The 18,708-nt window shown below is 43.2% G+C and overlaps 4 protein-coding genes across 4 annotated transcripts in view; 2 read left to right on the top strand and 2 right to left on the bottom strand.

Annotated features, from left to right (window-relative positions):
- The window catches only part of mre11a (MRE11 homolog A, double strand break repair nuclease), a 36,046-nt gene extending 25,801 nt beyond the window's left edge, over positions 1 to 10,245 (bottom strand). Inside the window, exon 1 of the mRNA XM_063205858.1 lies at positions 9,993 to 10,245. Coding sequence (XP_063061928.1) covers positions 9,993 to 10,012 — 20 coding nt within the window. The 5' untranslated portion in view covers positions 10,013 to 10,245. The remainder of the gene's footprint in view (positions 1 to 9,992) is intronic.
- Positions 496 to 9,073, bottom strand: LOC134454691 (uncharacterized). The gene is made up of 11 exons (XM_063205857.1): positions 8,687 to 9,073; positions 7,839 to 7,959; positions 6,444 to 6,696; positions 5,437 to 5,713; positions 4,881 to 5,058; positions 4,340 to 4,416; positions 4,061 to 4,241; positions 3,629 to 3,877; positions 2,296 to 2,467; positions 1,409 to 1,557; positions 496 to 1,184 (listed from the first exon to the last, which is right to left on the bottom strand). Exons 1-11 carry the CDS (start codon positions 8,975 to 8,977, stop codon positions 1,006 to 1,008), a joined length of 2,127 nt encoding a protein of 708 aa, XP_063061927.1. The 5' UTR covers positions 8,978 to 9,073; the 3' UTR covers positions 496 to 1,005.
- Positions 10,246 to 10,397: 152 nt separating the features above from the next.
- Positions 10,398 to 14,469, top strand: ankrd49 (ankyrin repeat domain 49). The gene is made up of 3 exons (XM_063205862.1): positions 10,398 to 10,551; positions 11,677 to 11,893; positions 13,011 to 14,469. The coding sequence occupies exons 2-3, from the start codon at positions 11,678 to 11,680 to the stop codon at positions 13,467 to 13,469; spliced, it is 675 nt and encodes a 224-aa protein (XP_063061932.1). The 5' UTR covers positions 10,398 to 10,551; position 11,677; the 3' UTR covers positions 13,470 to 14,469.
- A 3,035-nt stretch (positions 14,470 to 17,504) lies between these two features.
- LOC134453931 (rho guanine nucleotide exchange factor 28) overlaps positions 17,505 to 18,708 on the top strand; it is a 3,953-nt gene continuing 2,749 nt past the window's right edge. The window contains exons 1-2 of the mRNA XM_063204678.1: positions 17,505 to 17,537; positions 18,153 to 18,282. Coding sequence (XP_063060748.1) covers positions 17,505 to 17,537; positions 18,153 to 18,282 — 163 coding nt within the window. The remainder of the gene's footprint in view (positions 17,538 to 18,152; positions 18,283 to 18,708) is intronic.

Below are 18,708 nucleotides of genomic sequence, written 5' to 3'. Positions count from 1 at the left end.
CCATGGGTCACTCTGCAGACAATTTGAAAAAACTCCCGCACACTGACCATTTCTCTGTTTTTCTTTATTTCACGACATTTCAGTCCTAGATCATCATCAGGTATACTCTTTCATTCACCTCAACACCAGGTAGGGTTCTAACTAGGCTGCCATCATGTAGCTGCCACGCCCATGTAGGAGACTAGCAGGGTTCAAAATGCATGGAGTTCAATGGCAAAGTCTAAGGACCGAAAGCTTGCAAGTCAAGTAAAGCTTCTTTGCACAAAAATAGACCTGAAGTGTGCGGATTGTCTTCTTTTTATGCAGAAATTTCTACTGAATCCTGCGCCTATCACAACTTAAAATCGTCAATTTATGGTATTTTAGGTATAGATATAAACAAGACGACTCAGTAATTAATAACAATAAATAGTAATTTGTTGCATTGTGAGGTGTGGCATGCTTCTTAGGGGGAGGAAAAAGTCAGTACACCTTTGGGTCATGTTTGAACAGTGTTTGATTTATTTACAAGATAACACAATCAAGAATAATGCATCGAAACATAGGAATGTGGAAATATGTACAACATAGGCATAGCAAAAAAAAAGAACAACAACATTTTCTGCAAGTGTCATTTTTCTATCTTTTCTTCCAGGCACTTCATGAATTTGGTTGAAGGAGAAGATTGTGCACATGCCAGGAAAAGGTGCAGGGCGGAGGCCAACTGTAGTTTTCCGCACACTTAAAATCCCTTTTGTTGTATTTCATTATTTCATGGCAGGATTACGTTTCGGAGAATTTGATGAAGACTGTTGAGGTCGAAACGTAATCCTGCCATGAAATAATAAAATACAACAAAAGGGATTTTAAGTGTGCAGACTTCTCACTTCATGAATTTGGCCTACAGGAAATTTGAGTCGTGGTGCTGGGGCCTTTTGGGTCACAGAATCAGAGTCCTTATTCTTGCTTGTGTGGTCCTCCGTATCCATGCATAGTACCCAGATGACGAAGGACACTACACCGGGTTTAGACTGCCTCTCGTGTGAACCTTGACACGAAGCTGGCAATGACCTCCTCCTTGTCTGGCTTGTTGAACTGCGCCGACAGGTCTTCTGGGACACGGATGGCCAGCATTGCATCGGTGTACGGCGCAGGGTTCACAAAGACCTTGTCAAAAATTAGGTCCATCAGGACATCCAAATAGCCTTTTTTGACACAGAACATAGATACATACACAACATTACACACAAAAGCATAACATGTGTATATTCCATTGTTTATATTTCTATATATTTTAAATGTGTTCAATATATTAAGGTTTGTTTAGATTTCTATTTCTCACATTTTTCTTATTGTTGAAATTGACCTCAGTACATTTGATGAAGGCAAAAGTAGTAGTACTTTAATTCTTGAACTTTTGAGGTCTTACCAAAGGTTAGCCGAATCTTCTGACATTTGACTCTGCACTCTCCTTTCTTGGACTTGGGGAGGGAGATTTTGAAGAGAGGTACACCGTCTGCTGTCTGGGCCTGCGGTCGGTTCGCGTTTTCATTAAAGTGGATAGCCGCCAAGTATAGCCTGAAAGTACAAGACACAATGTGTAAACAGAGTTTCCCACAAAAAGTGCATTGGTCATGGTGGTGGGGGTTAGCTGGTCGAGACACATGCATCATCATGGGAAAGGATACTGTATGAAGAGCACTTTTCCAAAATGCAATAAAAGCCATAGTCATAATTTTGTTTTAAATCTGATTCCAAGACGGCATAAGGAAAAGTGACATTATAGTGATATAGTGATATAAGCTGAGATATCCATAATGGATTTAAAGGGGTATGCCGCTATTTTGGGGCTTAATACAGTCGTAGTAAGTAACTAAAATCATTGGCTGGGGTTTATAAAAGGTGGTAAAGTGTCTTATTTTTCATGCTAAGTGTTGTCTTGCTTTAAGACAAGTTAAGAGGGAATATGTCGCTAAGCTAGTGAAAGTCAATGGATCCGTGTAGCATTGTAGCATGCTACACGGATCCATTGACTTTCACTATGAACCAAAACATTTTTGAAAGTAGGTATAAAGCATTTAGGGGAAAAAAAATCACATATTGTGAAATTTCATAGGAACTATGATCTGAAAACCCTAGAAGTTAACAATAATTGGTACATCAATGACATAAATTACATTCACAAGACATCATCTTTTCAGGGGACCTGGTCAAGGTATTAAGTGTTTTGTGCCTTATAGTGCTGGAGAAAGCCGGCTCAATAATGACATTTCAGGTTACAAGATTTTTTGAGAACTACAAGGTCAAACAACTCACCTGCACAGCATCCCAACATAGGGAAAGACAACATTCTTCGGGGCAAATCGGGGGATGACAGAATGGAAAGCCTCCAACGTCGAGGTTTGGGGCTGGGGGCTGAGCTTTGCCACGTCATTCAGTGTTCTTGTTTTGGTCATTGCCATCTTCAACTTTTCAAAGACTGGAGTTTCTGTAGTCAAGAATTGAAAAGTCATTAGGAAAAAAAACTTTACACCATTCCCCAATCACTTTCTCAAAATATAGCCAATAACAAAAATGGGAAAGTCTTTAGGGCACAAGCTCTGTCTGTGGTTGGCCAGGATACAGAAATGGCATGGAAACACATAGTAAACCCCATGTTAAAAGTGAAAAAAGTGAAAGCCCATTGGGAAACTCCAACTCCCATTGTCAGTGTGACACAGCACTCCACAGCACACAAGTGAACACTGCACACTGCACACAACGAAATTGCATTTATGCCTCACCCGTGCCAGGGGGCAGCCCTCAGTGGCGCCCCATGGGGAGCAGTGCGGTGGGACGGTACCATGCTCAGGGTACCTCAGTCATGGAGGAGGATGGGGGAGAGCACTGGTTGATTACTCCCCCCGCCAACCTGGCAGGTCGGGAGTCGAACAGGCAACCGTCGAACCGGCAACCTCTGGGATGCAAGACGCCCTAACCGCTCACCCATGACTGCCCACCGCTCACCCATGACTGTTATATATAGTATAAGATGCAGTCATAAAAAATGTTCTCCCCCATTCCACGAGTAATAGTTTCCTTTCCAAATGCAGGAACAGACACCCAGGCATTTAAATGCCATTTACAGTATTTCCTCATGAAGACTGTCATAGTGTTGAAATGTATGATTCCAAAAAATGACTACACCATACCTTGATACATTTGTATTATTACTTTACTGTTTTGACCTGTAGCCTGTTTAGCCAAGTGGACTACATACAGGGTTCCCACACCTTTTTCATGAACAAATTCAAGCACCTTCAAGCACCAAAGTTTCAGTTTTCCGGCACCTTTAAATAGGTCGCGGGAAGCAGGTGTGGGAGTCCGCCCCCAGAAAATGCTGTGGTTTTATGATGCAATTTCCTGCATTCTAATCAATTTTAGGGTGTCGAATGGCAAATCCCATCTGACATCTCACTCCCTCAGATTTTTGATGTACCTGAACAATTTATTTCTATTATTTGGCTTACTACATATGACTTGACACAAATTTCAAGCATTTTCAAGCAGTTCACTAAACATTTAACCATTTTCACAACCTTGAAAACACTTAAATTGAAATTCAAGCATTTTCAAAGAATTCAAGCACCAGTGGGAACCCTGAAAATACCTGGTTGGAGCCACTTCGCGGGATCTCTTGTCTTGCGGACTGCATGCTCACACGCAGGATAAAGTGGATCCTCGTGGGTGTGGATGTCTTGGACATGGTTCAGCATTGCGGTCCACTTAGCAGCTCTCTCTGCCCCCGAGGTGGAGCCAGAGGCAGTGAAGTGAACGTGGTTGTTCAAGCACTTCATCCATTTCTTCAACTTTCCACAGTCTCTCTGCTTACTAATGGCTTCCAGCTTCTTGGAGAAATCTGCAGAAAAGGAGAAATAAACTGCCCTCAGATAAACTACAAAAACTTACTCTGTTGTTATAATGCATTCAGGTAAAACACAGACTAAAACTTGATGCAGAAAACATTTATATGGTCATTCTCACCAAAAGAATTACAGAGAATTCAAAAGGGAAAGGCGGGGGTAAACCCATGACTATATACCTTTTGTAAAGTGCCTGACATCAAAGTAATGGTTAACGTTTCTCTCCCTCAGGAACTCCTGTACTTGTGGATGACGACCTGTGACAATGCTGTCGATGTTAATTCCACGCGCCTCCAGAAATGTCAGACTCCTACTCAGGCCCTCCTTCTCCATGCAATTGCTTCGACCAACCTCATTGCTCTGTGAACATGTGAAATACAACAAATCATACAAACTGCACAGGCTTTGATTTGGAAACTAAAACGACCACTGAAGGAAATTAAAAAAAACGCACTCACTTGAACCAACTGAATGTCCACAATGGTGTTAGTGCGTAGATCCATCATAGCGTAACTCCCATACTTTGCAGAGGGAACTGTTTTGATCAAAAGATACATTATTAATCACCAGTCAACATATTCAATATTTTCTTGTCACTCCTTTTCACCTCAAGCATTAACCATTATCGTATTCCTGTGTACATCACTAGAGTTAAGTATCAAAACTTAAGGATAATAATACTATATATTATTTGGAGTGCATTACACAACACCCAAGGTCACCATACAACTAAAATGTTACAATAGTAGTACTGCAGAGAGCATCAATGGGATGAGATATTCATGGAAGAGGCGGACAGAAGGGGTGTGTCAGAGGAGCGCAGAGAGTGGGTGGGTAAGTTAGGGTGCAGAGGTAGGGTTTCAACTGTTGGCTCTGGGCTTTGTAAACAATCTGGAGGGTTTTGAACTTCATGCGAGACTGAACAGGAAGCCAGTGTATCTGATGGGAGACGGATGCGAAGTGATGTGATGTGATACAAAGGTTGTGTGAGGTGTGTACCTGGAGAGTCTGCCCTCATGTCACCGCCGAGGATGACTTTGCCCTCCTGGGTAAGCCGCTGTAGAGTGATGTCCTGCGTCACTTTCCAGTGGTGAAGAATTGCCGGTTCGATGAACGCCCTGGCAAGACGGCGAAATGTTTCATAGCCAAACAGCGGCAGCTTCAATGCTTTGAAGACCTGTTAGTAATGGGAGATCAGTAGAAAGGTTGTCATACGACTCAATGAAAATGAAATGATTTGAAGTAAAATGCAGTCCTAGTATAGTAAGCGCTGTTAGGCCCGCCGCACACCGGTTCCAACAGCCCTGCGGAGCACTTTTGCTTCCGACACAATTCCGACCCCCGCACACAATTTCACCCCAGCAGAGCATGGATAATCAATGGGTGGCTCCAACAAAATAGAACTCATCCCTAATTGCCAGCCGATGTCCACGGACATCAGCGCTGGTGTGTGGGGTTCTATTGAAAAGATTGGAATCAAACTTTGGCAGAGCAGTGCTGCTAAGCACTTTGTCAGAGTCGATGTGCGAAGGCCCTTATTCAGTACATAATTTACCTTTTCGATTAGAATGAAGGATGCTCCACTTAGGTACATGGCAGCAGAAAGCTGTAGATTGCCGGCAGGTGTGCTCCCAAGGATAGGCTGGCTATTCCACCGTCTCGTGTGTGAACAATGTGAGCACTGCTGATTGACAGATAAGAACGTCCCCAGCCGCTGGCTCCTGACATCACATGGCCGTGTGCAGAGTGGACATTTCTGGAACAACTCCATGATGCAGCTCTCGTACACTATGAACTTGTTTTCCCGGTGGCTGGAAGAGCCTGGAACTTCCCTATTCGAAACCACAAAAAAAGGAAGACGTAATCTTAATTACACCTGACGATCAATCTTTGGCAATGGTTTGATAATGTATAAGCAGCACATAAACAATTCTAAAAAATATGCAATGCTGTAAACATGAGGCTCACTTAAATTACACATGTAAGATGGCACTTGGACAGTGATAGTCATACAGTATGTAGTACATTACTAGTCAAAAATTTAAAACAACCAAGTTGTATAGTTATGGATATCAATTCAAGTCATGCATGTCCAGCTAATAGCTCTAAATTGTAAAACGTCATGCCATGAATAGTAAGCGCTTAGACATGTTGCTCAAAAACTTGATCTGGGGTGAATTTCTCAAAACCAAAGTTGATAACTACAGTAGCTACTTTGCTCTTTTCAATGCATTTTCCCATTGGCAACTACCGAAGTTGCTAACAGGCTAACAACTTCTCTTTTGAGAATGTATAGTACATTGATTTAGGGCAGCCGTGGCATAGTGGTTAGAGAGTTGGTCTTTCAATCTAGAGGTTGCCGGTTCAAATCCCCCCTGACCTCTCTAGACCTCCATCCATGGCTGAAGTGCCCTTGAGCAAGGCGCCGAACCCCACATTGCTCCAGGGACTGTAACCAATACCCTGAAAAATAATAGTTGTAAGTCGCTTTGATTAAATGAAAGCGTGAGCTAAGTGAAATGTAATGTAATGTAATGTAATGATTTATGCAGAGTAACTTACGCCCGTGCTGTAGACTCCGGAGTAGTTGGTGTATAGTTGGCAGGCTCACGTGTGGAATCCTGTTCCATTGAAACACTCGCTGTCAGCTCAGAGCTTGTACCCTCAAATGGACCATCCAGCTCTTCCTCCAGCTCTAGTCGAGGTCTTTTTGCCGGTCTCTGCACAGCTGTTGACGACAGAAACGAAGGGTCCGCGTGGGATGATGATGATGTCCCATCCTCCCAGTCACGCATACAGAAGCTTCCCTGGATAGCTGAGATGGAAAGATCATTTTAGACTTTTAGTGAGGAAAGTCTAATGAAACACCATATGAAGGAAAAGAGAAATACCCGTTCTGAAACTACACCAAGTACTCCAGTACAGTGTTTCCCCCAGAATTTTTGTTAGTCAAGGTGGTGGGGCGTTTAAAGCAGTGCTTAATTTGAGGGGGAGCAAGGGGGAGCTAGCTCCGGAACCTCAGATGAGAGCTCCGGAACCTTGGATGGAACCTCAGGGAAAGACATCACAGACCCTCCCTCCTGGGGGAGCCACCCATCCTCTGTGCTCCGGGACCTCCCACTTGACAAATTAAGCACTGGTTTAAAGTGTATCTTTTTGACTAAGCAGCGCCTTTAGAAATTACATTAACAACATGAAATCTCGATCTTTTCAGGGGCCTAGTCAAGGTGGTGGGTGTTTTTTGTCAAGGTGGTCGCTTTAGCAATAAAGTGCTGGGAAAAACACTGCAGTTAGTACTGAGTAACCGGCCCCCTTTCGCACCAAGCCCTCTGTAGGTGAGAACACCGTTAGCACCCTACCCTCTGGCCTTAGATACAGGTTACCCTTCTTAAACCCATTGATGCCTAAAGCACCTGCAAAACGACTGCTGAATGCCTATGCCCTTGTTGGGAAAGCTGCCCTCAGCCTATAAAAACCTAGATATCTCAGCCTCTGATGCACACAAAAACATGAAATAATTTGCATTTTGAACTCCAAGACACTCATCTTGCATTAGAACGTGTTCATTCAGCTATAACATACCCACATTTTTATTTTTAAAAAAGCTAAAATCTCAAAAGCCTGGACACATGCTGGTATATGTGTCTCCAGGCACCAAAGGTCAAACAACATACACAAGTAATCAGGCTAAAATGAGTGAAGACAAATAGAGCGTTAACATCTTTTGTGCCTAGAAGCCTACAACTTTTAACAAAGTTAAGTTCAGACAGAATAACTGTAATACATTAATTGTATGTAGGATTTTAATCTAATGTTGTCTTTTTAGTCTAGTCTTGTCATTGTGTAACTTACTATTGTAATTGTCTGTCCAAATTGTACTCCCAAAACACAAGACAAATTCCCTTCAGGGCAATAAAGGTGTAACTTATTCATTCATTCATTCATTAATTCATTCACCTTTTGGTCCTCCAGAGCAGCCCGTGGCTGCTCCACCAGTGAAAACAAGTCGAATAGGGTCAGTCTGGCAGGCGGAATCCCTGGTCTGAGATGTCTGAGCGAAAACACTTGATGAGCTGGCCTGTGAAGACAAAGCAGTGACACTAATTGAGATATGCAAATACACAATGCACACATTTGATAACCCATTTTTTTGTTTTGGCTTCTCTTTATTTTCGGCTTTTAAAACAGTTTCACTGATAGCATCAAGCTCCTGTGTGCAACTCCTTTTTCTTGCCAATAAAACAATGCACAACATGCTGAAACCCTGTCCCCCCCATAGACAGGCAGAGTAATGGTCCATCAAATTAGCACCCATCAAATGCCTACAGCAGAGTGGGAGGACCCATTCTTTTGTCCCTCACAGAGGCAAATGTATAGATCAACGCCTCATCACACCTACCTAACATGCCAGGCTGTTTTAGACAAACGCTTATGGATTTGACACACTAAAGGACAAATGCACAGCATAAGATTATGATTACTGTTTCAGTTGGGCCTATTTCACAATCTGCATGTAGTTTTAACATTAGTGGTAGTGATGCCGTGCCGTGCACACATTCGTGCTGCAGTCAATGTCGCTACTTGACTTGACAATACCTAGGGGTGTATCAGTAAACTCAAACTTTATGAACAGGTAAGGTACTTGGTCAAAAGACTACCGTCGTGTTTTACTGTTGATTTTCCAAATTAAACCAGTTTAACAGAATATGGCTATTGGTTTTGTAGCAGCGTAGCCTTCATGGCTAATGCAGGCTAGTCAGCTAACACTGGCACCATAAAGCGACTGTCAGCTTATTATGACTTACTTGTTCATTAGCTGATAGACCATCAAGAGTAGGTATCGATCCAGACTTCAGCTTCAGGTTTTGGGCGAAACCAGCTCTATATTGTCCCAAATTGTGAAAACAGTCCTCCGAGAAATGTTTTGCGCAAAGATTGACATTCTTGGGTATAAGCTTTGACGTCACACCTCTCGAGCAAATAAAATTAAGCCACTGCGTTTTCAAAGGCTGAGAAGAAGGGAGTGAGAACAGGCTCTTGTCTTCGTTTGAACACCCAGGCACATTGCATTTGCCATGATGCAGTCGTTTAGCCATTGCGTTGTCAGTCTCAGTTTTGAGTTTTTCGAATGGAAAGAAATGGTGTACCGCTGGCACTTTTTGAGTCCGTTCAAATGAGTTGGGCGGGTTCTAATCCAGGTAGTGGGTGGGGACTGGGGGGGGGGGGGGCGTGGACAAGGGAAGGCGTGATGAATTTTTCATTTGCTAACCACAGCATGACGACATCTCGGGCACAGCGGATCTGTGTGTCCATAGGACGCTCTGTTGACAAACAGTGAGGAAACACAAGCACAGCTTGGAGAACACAGTCGGCCATTTCAAACCACTGGGGAAACTAATTTAGGGCTCAAGAACCTCAGAAAGTGAAAATTGCATGCCATAGGACCTTAAATAAAACGTAGTGTGCCCTTTTCATGGCACAGTGGAAGCCCAGAGCCACATTGGCATGAATCTGGCACTAATATAAGAGACAAAGAGACTAAGAAAGTTTTAAATTAGAGGGTAAGACAGTATACATTCATCCGTGTTTATGTCATGTTACAAAGATGCTTTTGATGTTGTCATGGGAAGGTTTGGGGGACCCCTGTTCTAGCATATATTCAATGTGTTCAGGGCCTAGGTAGGTCATTGAGTGAATTATGACAAATTGACAATCAGAATAGTTGGAAGCTAAACCTCACTGGGAGCCAATGCAGTGACCTAAGTAGACTGCCTTGAAATCCATTAGATCATGAAATTCACAACATCTTGTAAGTAGGCTAATCAGTCTTGTCGTCAGCACTAAGTTCAGTGCTTGCATTCATTTTGCACATGACAATAACATTTTATATCCTTAGTGTCCTGTGTGCGCGTGCATATGTGTGTCTACACGCCCGCGTGGCTGTTCTTATTTACTGTAGCCTATTGTGTTTTTCACCTGCCCGGGGTCTGCAGGTGGCAATTAGCCTTGATTGCCTATAATCTGATGCATGTCAACTTTATACTTCTGTAACTACTGCACTTTGCACATGGTCCCTATTGAAATAAACACCATACTGAAAGAGAGACTCACGCGGATTCTGCAGAAGACATGTTGAAGTGTGTGTGTCAGGAGTCCACAATACTCCGGGTTCAAAGTAAGACACAACCAAGTAAAAAACAAAAAATAGCGCGACTATTCGTACACCGCCAACTTTACTTATTCTTAACTCGGATACGTGTGGATTTGGGCTGAACTAAGTCAGTAAAGTAGGTAACTATCAAGTTAATAACTGTAATTCAGATGCTTTTCAGGTTTCACGTCGCTTTCACGAGAGGCATGCGAATCTCCCTCCCACACGGAAGCAATGTGATAACATCCGTTTAAGTGCGTCGTGGGATATGTAGTTCTTGAAACAATACATTATATTATGGGAAAACCAAAACAAACTACATCGCCAATAATGTATAGATACCGAAACATCTTGAATCCGGAAACGACAGCGATAGACATAAGACATGACATGAACCATCGATACTGAATAAAGGCAGCTCGTACAGTGGTAAACAAACGCACGCGAGGGGATCCTATTTAGTAGCAGACGGAGTGTTCCCGCAGGTCTTTTGGGAGTCTTTCTTATCGACGGTGTAAGGTAGGCTAAATGTGTTTCAAGGTTGTGGTGTTAAACTGCAACTAACTCTCTACCACTGAGTGTATCACTGACAGAGACAGTTTAGATCCTTCCTAAAAAAATCTCTGTCACTGACTTATACGTCAGGGGAGTGTATCCAGAGACGGTTTAGATCCTAAAAAAATCTCTGGTGTATCATTGGTCTCTTCTAGCTCTACCATACACGAGATGCCCTGTTCATCCTTTTGGTGTGTCCCCCACTCCCCAACCCAATTTACCATGTCATTGCAGATTCTCATGGAGGGCAAAATTGTGCATGAACACAAAGACATCAATTCTAGTAGTTGTCATGTCAGCTGTCTATCCAACTAGCCTAATCGTTTTACATGTCTCACCACCAAGCTTATTTTTTCTGTTTTCAAGTAAAGATACTCAGTCAGTCAAGTCAATCCTTATTGATCACAAACACCATCCAATATCTATCTACTGTTCCACCTAGAAGGTGGTTATCTGGTTAGCTATGTAAGGGTGTATGTGTGTGTGTGTGTGTGTGTGTCTCACTTCTGACACCATGTAATAACTAGTATGAATTGGGTAAATCACACGAGGAGAACTTCTCTCGTTTCCTAGTTTATTCCGGGCACAGTGCTTAATTTGAGGGGGAGCTAGCTCCGGAACCTCAGACGAGAGCTCCGGAACCTTGGATGGAACCTCATGGAAAGACATCACAGACCCCTCCTCAGGGGGGAGCCACCCATCCTCTGGGCTCCAGGACCTCCCGCTTGACAAATTAAGCACTGTCCGGGCACAACACACAACACAGCTGCTCGATACAGTAACTAATATACCCAACAGTCATATCGCACACGCATTTGATTCATAGTAACCACACTTGGCACATGCACACAGTTTGTGATAGATAGATAGATAGATAGATAGATAGATAGATAGATAGATAGATAGATAGATAGATAGATAGATAGATAGATAGATAGATAGACAATAAGCCATACAACCACACCAACAGTCACATACTACATTGTGTGTGTGCGTGTATTGTTGTTTCTGTAACGTGTGTGTGTGTGTGTGTGTGTGTGTGCCCGCGTGCGTGTGTGCCCGCGTGCCCGCGCGTGTGTGTGCACGCAGTATGGAGTTTCCCGAGGGTGTTGACCAACTGGAGCTGCTGCAGAGTCAGAGGAGTGTGGTCCCCATGGCGACGGCAAGTGGGTGGAGCGAGGGAGAGGAAGAGGAGGAGGAGGAGGAGTGTGTGAGGACTGAGGAGTGGTACGCTGAGGAGGAGGCTCGTCTGCAGCACACACTCACACCTGCTCAACTCATGCTGTGGGCTGCAGAGAACAACCGGGTACACACACACACACACACACACACACACACACACACACACACACACACACACACACACACACACACACACACACACACACACACCTTCTTTGGTTACCATTTAAAGTCAATGCTCCTCATCTAGTTTACCCGCTGTCATCCACCTCGAAATGATTGACTAGAAGTGAAGAAATTTGCAATATTTTGAAATGACATTACTGGCGTCCGGCCCTCTTGAGATGAAATAGGCTGCACGTCAGTGGTCTCCAATTATTTTTCCCTAAGGTCCAAATAATGTAGCGCAACCAGAGAGAGTAGAGAGAGAGAGGTTCCATTGGCCCATTGTTTCCGGGTTCTACAATTGCAAGGGGGAGGGGGGGAAATCCCCCTTTAGGCAGACCTAGGCAGACCTAAGGACTGTTCTATTCAATGCTAGGAGTATTATGACACACCCCTTTAGGCAGACCGGAACCTGGTCACATTAGGTGCCCATAGCAACCTATTACGTTGGCATATCTCTATTACTTAAAGAATCTCTGGCGCAACTGAGGCTGAGGGCCAAACAAATTGACAGTATGGCCACAGATAGCATACATGTATGTTTTCAATTGTCCTAACTAGGGCTGGGTATCGCAGCCATGTTCCTGTATCGATTCAATTTCGATTCTTAGGGCTTTGAATCGATTAATCACGATTCAATTCGATTCGATTGGTGCCAGGATTTCCCCCAAAAGATGCTGTTGCCTATTTTTATATAAAAATGTCAAAGGGCTATGGCTTGACAGTGTTAACAGATTGCTAATTTGTAATAAGTAGACCTAGGCCTAATTGACTAATACCTACCGGTTATTTTCCATAGACCTAAATAAAATTTAAAAAAAAATAAAAAGAACAAAAAAATCGATTTTGTGCCCTGTGAATTGATTGTGAATTTTAAATGATATTGATCGTTTAAATCGATTATTTTACCCAGCCCTAGTCCTAACCTCATGTGGGCCAAATGCTTGCCATGCCTGGGCCGGATCTGGCCCACGGGCCCGGCTGCCATTTGGAGACCACTGCTGTATGTGGCTCCTGAACTGAAATGAGTTTGACACCCCTGCTCTATGTTGTTGTTTTTCCCTTCACTTCGCCAGGTGGCCACAGTACAGAGGATGGTGTCCTCAGACTCTTCCCTGATTGGCTGCCGGGACTCTGACGGCTACACCCCTCTGCACCGGGCGGCCTACGGGGGCCACCTGGAGGTGGTCTGTGTCCTGATTGGTGCAGGGGCGGAGCTGGAGGCGCGAACGGCAGACGATTGGACGCCGCTGCACTGTGCCTGTCGATGGGACAACGTGGCCGTGGCCTCCTGCCTGCTGCGGCTGGGCGCCTCGGCCAACAGCCAATCGCACGGCGGCCTGACGCCCCTGCATCTGGCCGCGGGGAACCCCGCCAGCGGCCGCAGCCTCGAGCTGCTTCTGATGCATCGCCACCTGCAGGCCGACGCGCGCAACAGCGGTGGCGACACCGCCAAGGACATAGCATTACGCACTAGCAAACACCACACTCTCTTCCAGATTATACAATCACACAACAATACACACACACACTAACACGGACCACACACACATAACACACACACACACACATGAAACACACACACACACACAGCCAAGGATGTTGTGGTACGCGCTAGCAAACACTCTCTTCCAGATTACACACACACACACACACACATAACATACACACCCTTATACAGACCACACACACACGGCCAAGGATGTTATGGTACGCGCTAGCAAACACCATACTCTCTTCCAGATTACACAGAACACACAACAATACACATACAGTAACAGAGACCACACACACAAACACACACACCGGCGCTCTACCAAACACCACACTCTCTCCAGATTACACACTCGCACTAACAGAGACCACACACACACCAGCAAGGACATTGCGTTACTTACTAGCTAACACAATACTCTCTTCCAGATAACACACTCGCACAACAATACACACACACACTAACACCGACCACTCACACAAAAGGATGTCGTGGTACGCTCTAGCAAATACCATACTCTCTTCCAGATTACACACACACACACACACACACACACACACACACACACACAACACACACACCCTAATGCAGACCATACACACACACCGCCAAGGATGTGGCGGTAGGCGCTAGCAAACACCATACTCTCTTCCAGATTACACAGACACACGCACAACAATACACACACACACACACTAACACACCTAGCGTTATGCACTGGTGAACACCACAGTCTCTTCCAGATCTCACACATACCACTCACACACCTTAACACGGACCACACGCAGCGCAAAATATTATGCATCAGTATACACCACACACCCTTTCAGATCAAATGCATACAGTACACCTAACACACACACACTCACACAGACACCACATAGCACGATAAGATACCACACTCTCTTCCAGATCACAGAAACTTGTATGTCACCACACGCCGGCAAAGACCACTCACACACTCTTGCTGGCTTTGATGTCCTACAGATGAGGACAAGCTCATAATGCAACAGAATGGATTAAAATTCTAAATAATCTGATCTCTTGTGTATGACTGTTATTTCACAACCTCTAGATCTAGTGTGTGTGTGTGTGTGTGTGTGTGTGTGTGTGTGTGTTGCCCCTCGCTTCCCTCTACACTAAACTGAGTAAAACCACATAAAACCACTCGAAGTTCACGACAGGAAAGAATTGTATTTGAAATGTAATAGTGACCAACCTAGCTTTTCGCCGCCAGTGATGGCCTACCTGTCGAGCTAATAAGGCAGCATACAGGAGAGGTAGCAGAGAGAGGACAACTGGGTCAAAGGCGTGCAAAAAGAAATTGTCATCCAGTGTAACATATACCTTCTGCTGACTGTAACTGTAAAAAACATGACCCTATTCATTTTATTTTTTTCCAGTGAATTCATGAAAGCCTCGGCTGTCATCCATTCACTTGAAACAATTTAAAAATCAAATTTGTTTACCGTTACAGTCAGCAGAAGGTATCCGTTACACTGAATGACAATGCCATTTTGCACGTCATTGACCCAACTGTCTACAACAGAAAGTGACAGTGCAACCTCAAGGTTCATGTGGAACCAGGGCTTTTCTTGGTGAAAAATTGTGTCAAATCCAAAACTGCATTTAGAACTGAATTTTGAGTGTAAATAATGAATTGTGTTTGATAGTCAGTAGCTCATGGGTAGTTCATGGGTTTGGTAAAATGTTAAGATGTTTTTAGAATTGTGTGTCAAGATCCAGAAATTGTGTGTAAACAATCGAGAAAAAAAACTGTAATGACATTCCATGCAAGATCTGTTTAATACCATCCCTTACACATACATCTGTGCCTGTGTGCTGGTGTATGCGTGTGTGTGTCTGTGCATATTAGCAGTCTGGTAAATTAATTAGGATGTGACTAATTTAATTGGAGAGGAAGTTCAAAGTCATCATGGATGACAGGATTCATGCGGGAGGGAGGGAGAGGGGAGAGATGGAGGGCCAGTGATATGGAGCTGTACTGGGTGCCCAGGGCTGGGCTAGGGGAGAAATAGGGCCTGGGCACTTTTAGCTTAAAGGGACACTGTGTGAGATTTTTACTTGTTTATTTCCAGAATTCATGCTGCCCATTCACTAATGTTTCCTTTTTCATGAATACTTACCACCACCATCAGATTCTAAGTATTCATTATGACTGGGAAAATTGCTCTTTTCACACATGAAAAGGAGGATCTTCTCCATGGTCTGCCATTTTGAATTTCCAAAAATAGCCATTTTTAGCTGCAAAAATGACTGTACTTGGACCATACTAGGAAATATGTGTTTATTACTTAGTAAACTTTCATGTGAAGACTTTCAGTTTCAATGAGCATCATAGTTGCAGTAGCTTTTTTGACCATTCCCTGCACAGTGTCCCTTTAAAGCAGGGGTCCCCAACCTTTCTGGGTCTGAGGGCTACCAAGGGCTACCCAAGGGCTACCGAGGGCTTCTGAGGGACATCTGAGGGCTACTTTTGTTCAAAATCCTCTACTGATGTCTTGGCATCATTCTCAAATCAGACTATTATTGAATGATATTTTACTTATACTGTAGGTTATAAAGAATAAATAATCTCATATTTAAATCAAGAAAAGCATTAATTGTAACTAAAATCTTACAGTCGTCACTGTTTATTAACATCCTTGGTGGGCACCTCAGGGACTCCTGGAGGGCTACCTGGCGCCCGCGGGCACAACGTTGGTGACACCTGCTTTAAAGGAACAGACCACCATTTGATTTTCACATAGCATTTGCAGTAGCCTATTTCTCAGCATTATTCATGAATATGCATATCATTTTCTTATCAGTGTTTGCAGTACTTGGATTTATTGGATCAGAATTATTAGCATAGCTTAGCATAATCACTGGAAGTAACTTGCAACTGGCATCAAGCCACAAGTGTTCACTGGACGGAAGGGGCAAACACATACACAAAAATGACATTAATGAATAATGCTTGGAAATACAGCAAATGTGTGAAATTCAAAAAAGGGTGGTCTGTTCCTTTAAAGGGACCCGTCATAATTAGCGGCACTCGTGGGCCCCTATTTTCAGACATGTAAAAAAAAAGGGGGGGGGGGTGCATTTATGATAATAGGGGGCCACAAGGGTGCGGGGCCCACCGGGAAATGCCTGCTTTGCCAGATGGCCAGTGCAGCCCTGGAGGTGACAGACACAAGGGAAGGATCCTGGAACAGATGAGGACGGTAGAGGCACGGAGAGATTTGAGTCACTGGGGGAAATAGTTGATGGTATGAGAAGGAAAAGGTAGCAGAAGAGAGAAAAGAGGCAGAATAAGAGGAGAGGAAGTAAAAGTGGTGAAAGAGGAGAGGTTAAGTTGCAAAGAGGGTGACAGAGAGAAGAGGGAGTATAGGGAAGAGAAAGGTAAAGAAGAGAAGAGTATAGGGAAGAGAAGAAAAGAACGCCGGGGAGTGCTGAAAAGAAACAGGTCAGTGTGTGTGTGTTTCAATAGACATTTCCATCAGTTTTTGTTAACTTTATATACTGTATTTATTTACTGTATTTGGGGGGGGGTTAACAAAATGATTGTCTGGTTGTCCCTGAAAAAGTCAAATAGCACAACGGCAATAAAATATGTAATGTTGGGTATTTACTTTCAACTGCACAGAAAAAAAGTGTGCTTGGCAAAAACAGTTACTTAATATCATGCCGGGACTTGAAAACAAATCACATTGGTATTATTTCATAATTTAATTTTATATGATAATGCTGTATAGAAACATATAAATGCCCTCTCAGGCATTTTCTAAATAACTTTTGACAAATCATTCTAAAACTGAAAAAAATTGTCAGCACATAGAAATAGATGACTATAACTTAAAACAACAGTATTTGGAAATTGTTGGTTACACCAGTCAACACAAATCTGTAACCAGTCTGTATCAATTGGTGCAGCCATTGTTTTCCATATGACTCTTGATTTTAATGTCAGTCTCTTCTGGAAGGCAACATTAATATTTAATTTATGTCAGGTTCTCTTTCAAACTTGCGCATCAGATCTGTATTTCTGACATATTCTGTCACGTACAGGATGAAATTAAGCAGACGAGAAGTCCCACTGTATGTAAGTACACACACACACACACACGGTTAAAACTCAATTTTAAAGATTGTTAGGGGGGTGTTTTTTTTAAATAAGGTTTCCAAACTTTACCATGGCAAGGCCACCATACAGTATATCGACATAATCCAGGCAAGGTCCCTCTTACATGGGTCGTGCCATACTATTTTCCTGTGCACCCCCAAGTCCATAGGTCTGTGAGGCGGTGCCACACTGTGAAATATAAAATAATAACAATGAGTGATGTTGAGAGATGCAATACATTATAATAATGCAATCCTTAACTAATGACAATTATATATAATGATAATTTTGGTGTACACTAGTTCAATGCATTAAATTATTCACCCCTTTCTTGAAAAAAATCTGTATTTTTAATATGAATGACCATAATGTGTTTTTATGAAAATGCATACCTATAAGTTGTAAAATCACATTAACTGATAATTTTGCAGTGCTCTCTTTCTCCAGAGATGTACAGAAAAATGCCTGGGCACTTACACACTGGTGTGTGTGTGTGTGTGTGTGTGTGTGTGTGTGTGTGTGTGTGTGTGTGTGTGTGTGTGTGTGTGTGTGTGTGTGTGTGTGTGTGTGTGTGTGTGTGTGTGTGTGTGGTAGGGGGAGGCGAAGGTGTATGCGTCGATCGAAGGGTGCGAGGATACAGAATTGTTTGTGGTTCTGGAAGGCTCCACCCTGAAACACACAGTACCCGTACGACACCACAATATGTTCTACTTCATCGCACCAGGTGAGTGTGTGTGTGTGTGTCTGTGTGTGTGTGTGTGTGTGTGTGTGTGTGTGTGTGTGTGTGTGTGTGTGTGTGTGTGTGTGTGTGTGTGCGTGCAGGCCCATGGAGATAGGGGGCCCAAATTGGGTCCCCATTACGGTAACACTTCCAAATAAGGGGCCATAATTAACAGTAAAGTAGCTATAACCTAATACTTAAGTAAGGGTTAATAATCATTACTTAACGCCATATTAGACACATATTAATTGTTATTAATGCATATGTTGAGCATTAGTAAGCAGTTACTTAACTATTAGATAACAATAGCATATTATTATTTAACTAATAGATAAGTAAGGGCACAGTTAATAGTTAATTAGCTATCAGGTCATACTTAACTAAGGACCAAAAGTAATACTTACTTAATACAAAAGTATGGCATAAGTA

This window comes from Engraulis encrasicolus, chromosome 8, assembly GCF_034702125.1.
Source record: "Engraulis encrasicolus isolate BLACKSEA-1 chromosome 8, IST_EnEncr_1.0, whole genome shotgun sequence".
In the NCBI taxonomy this organism is placed as follows: Eukaryota; Metazoa; Chordata; class Actinopteri; order Clupeiformes; family Engraulidae; genus Engraulis; species Engraulis encrasicolus.
Note: the sequence above shows the minus strand (reverse complement) of the source record. Positions and strands in the feature narration are given on the sequence as shown.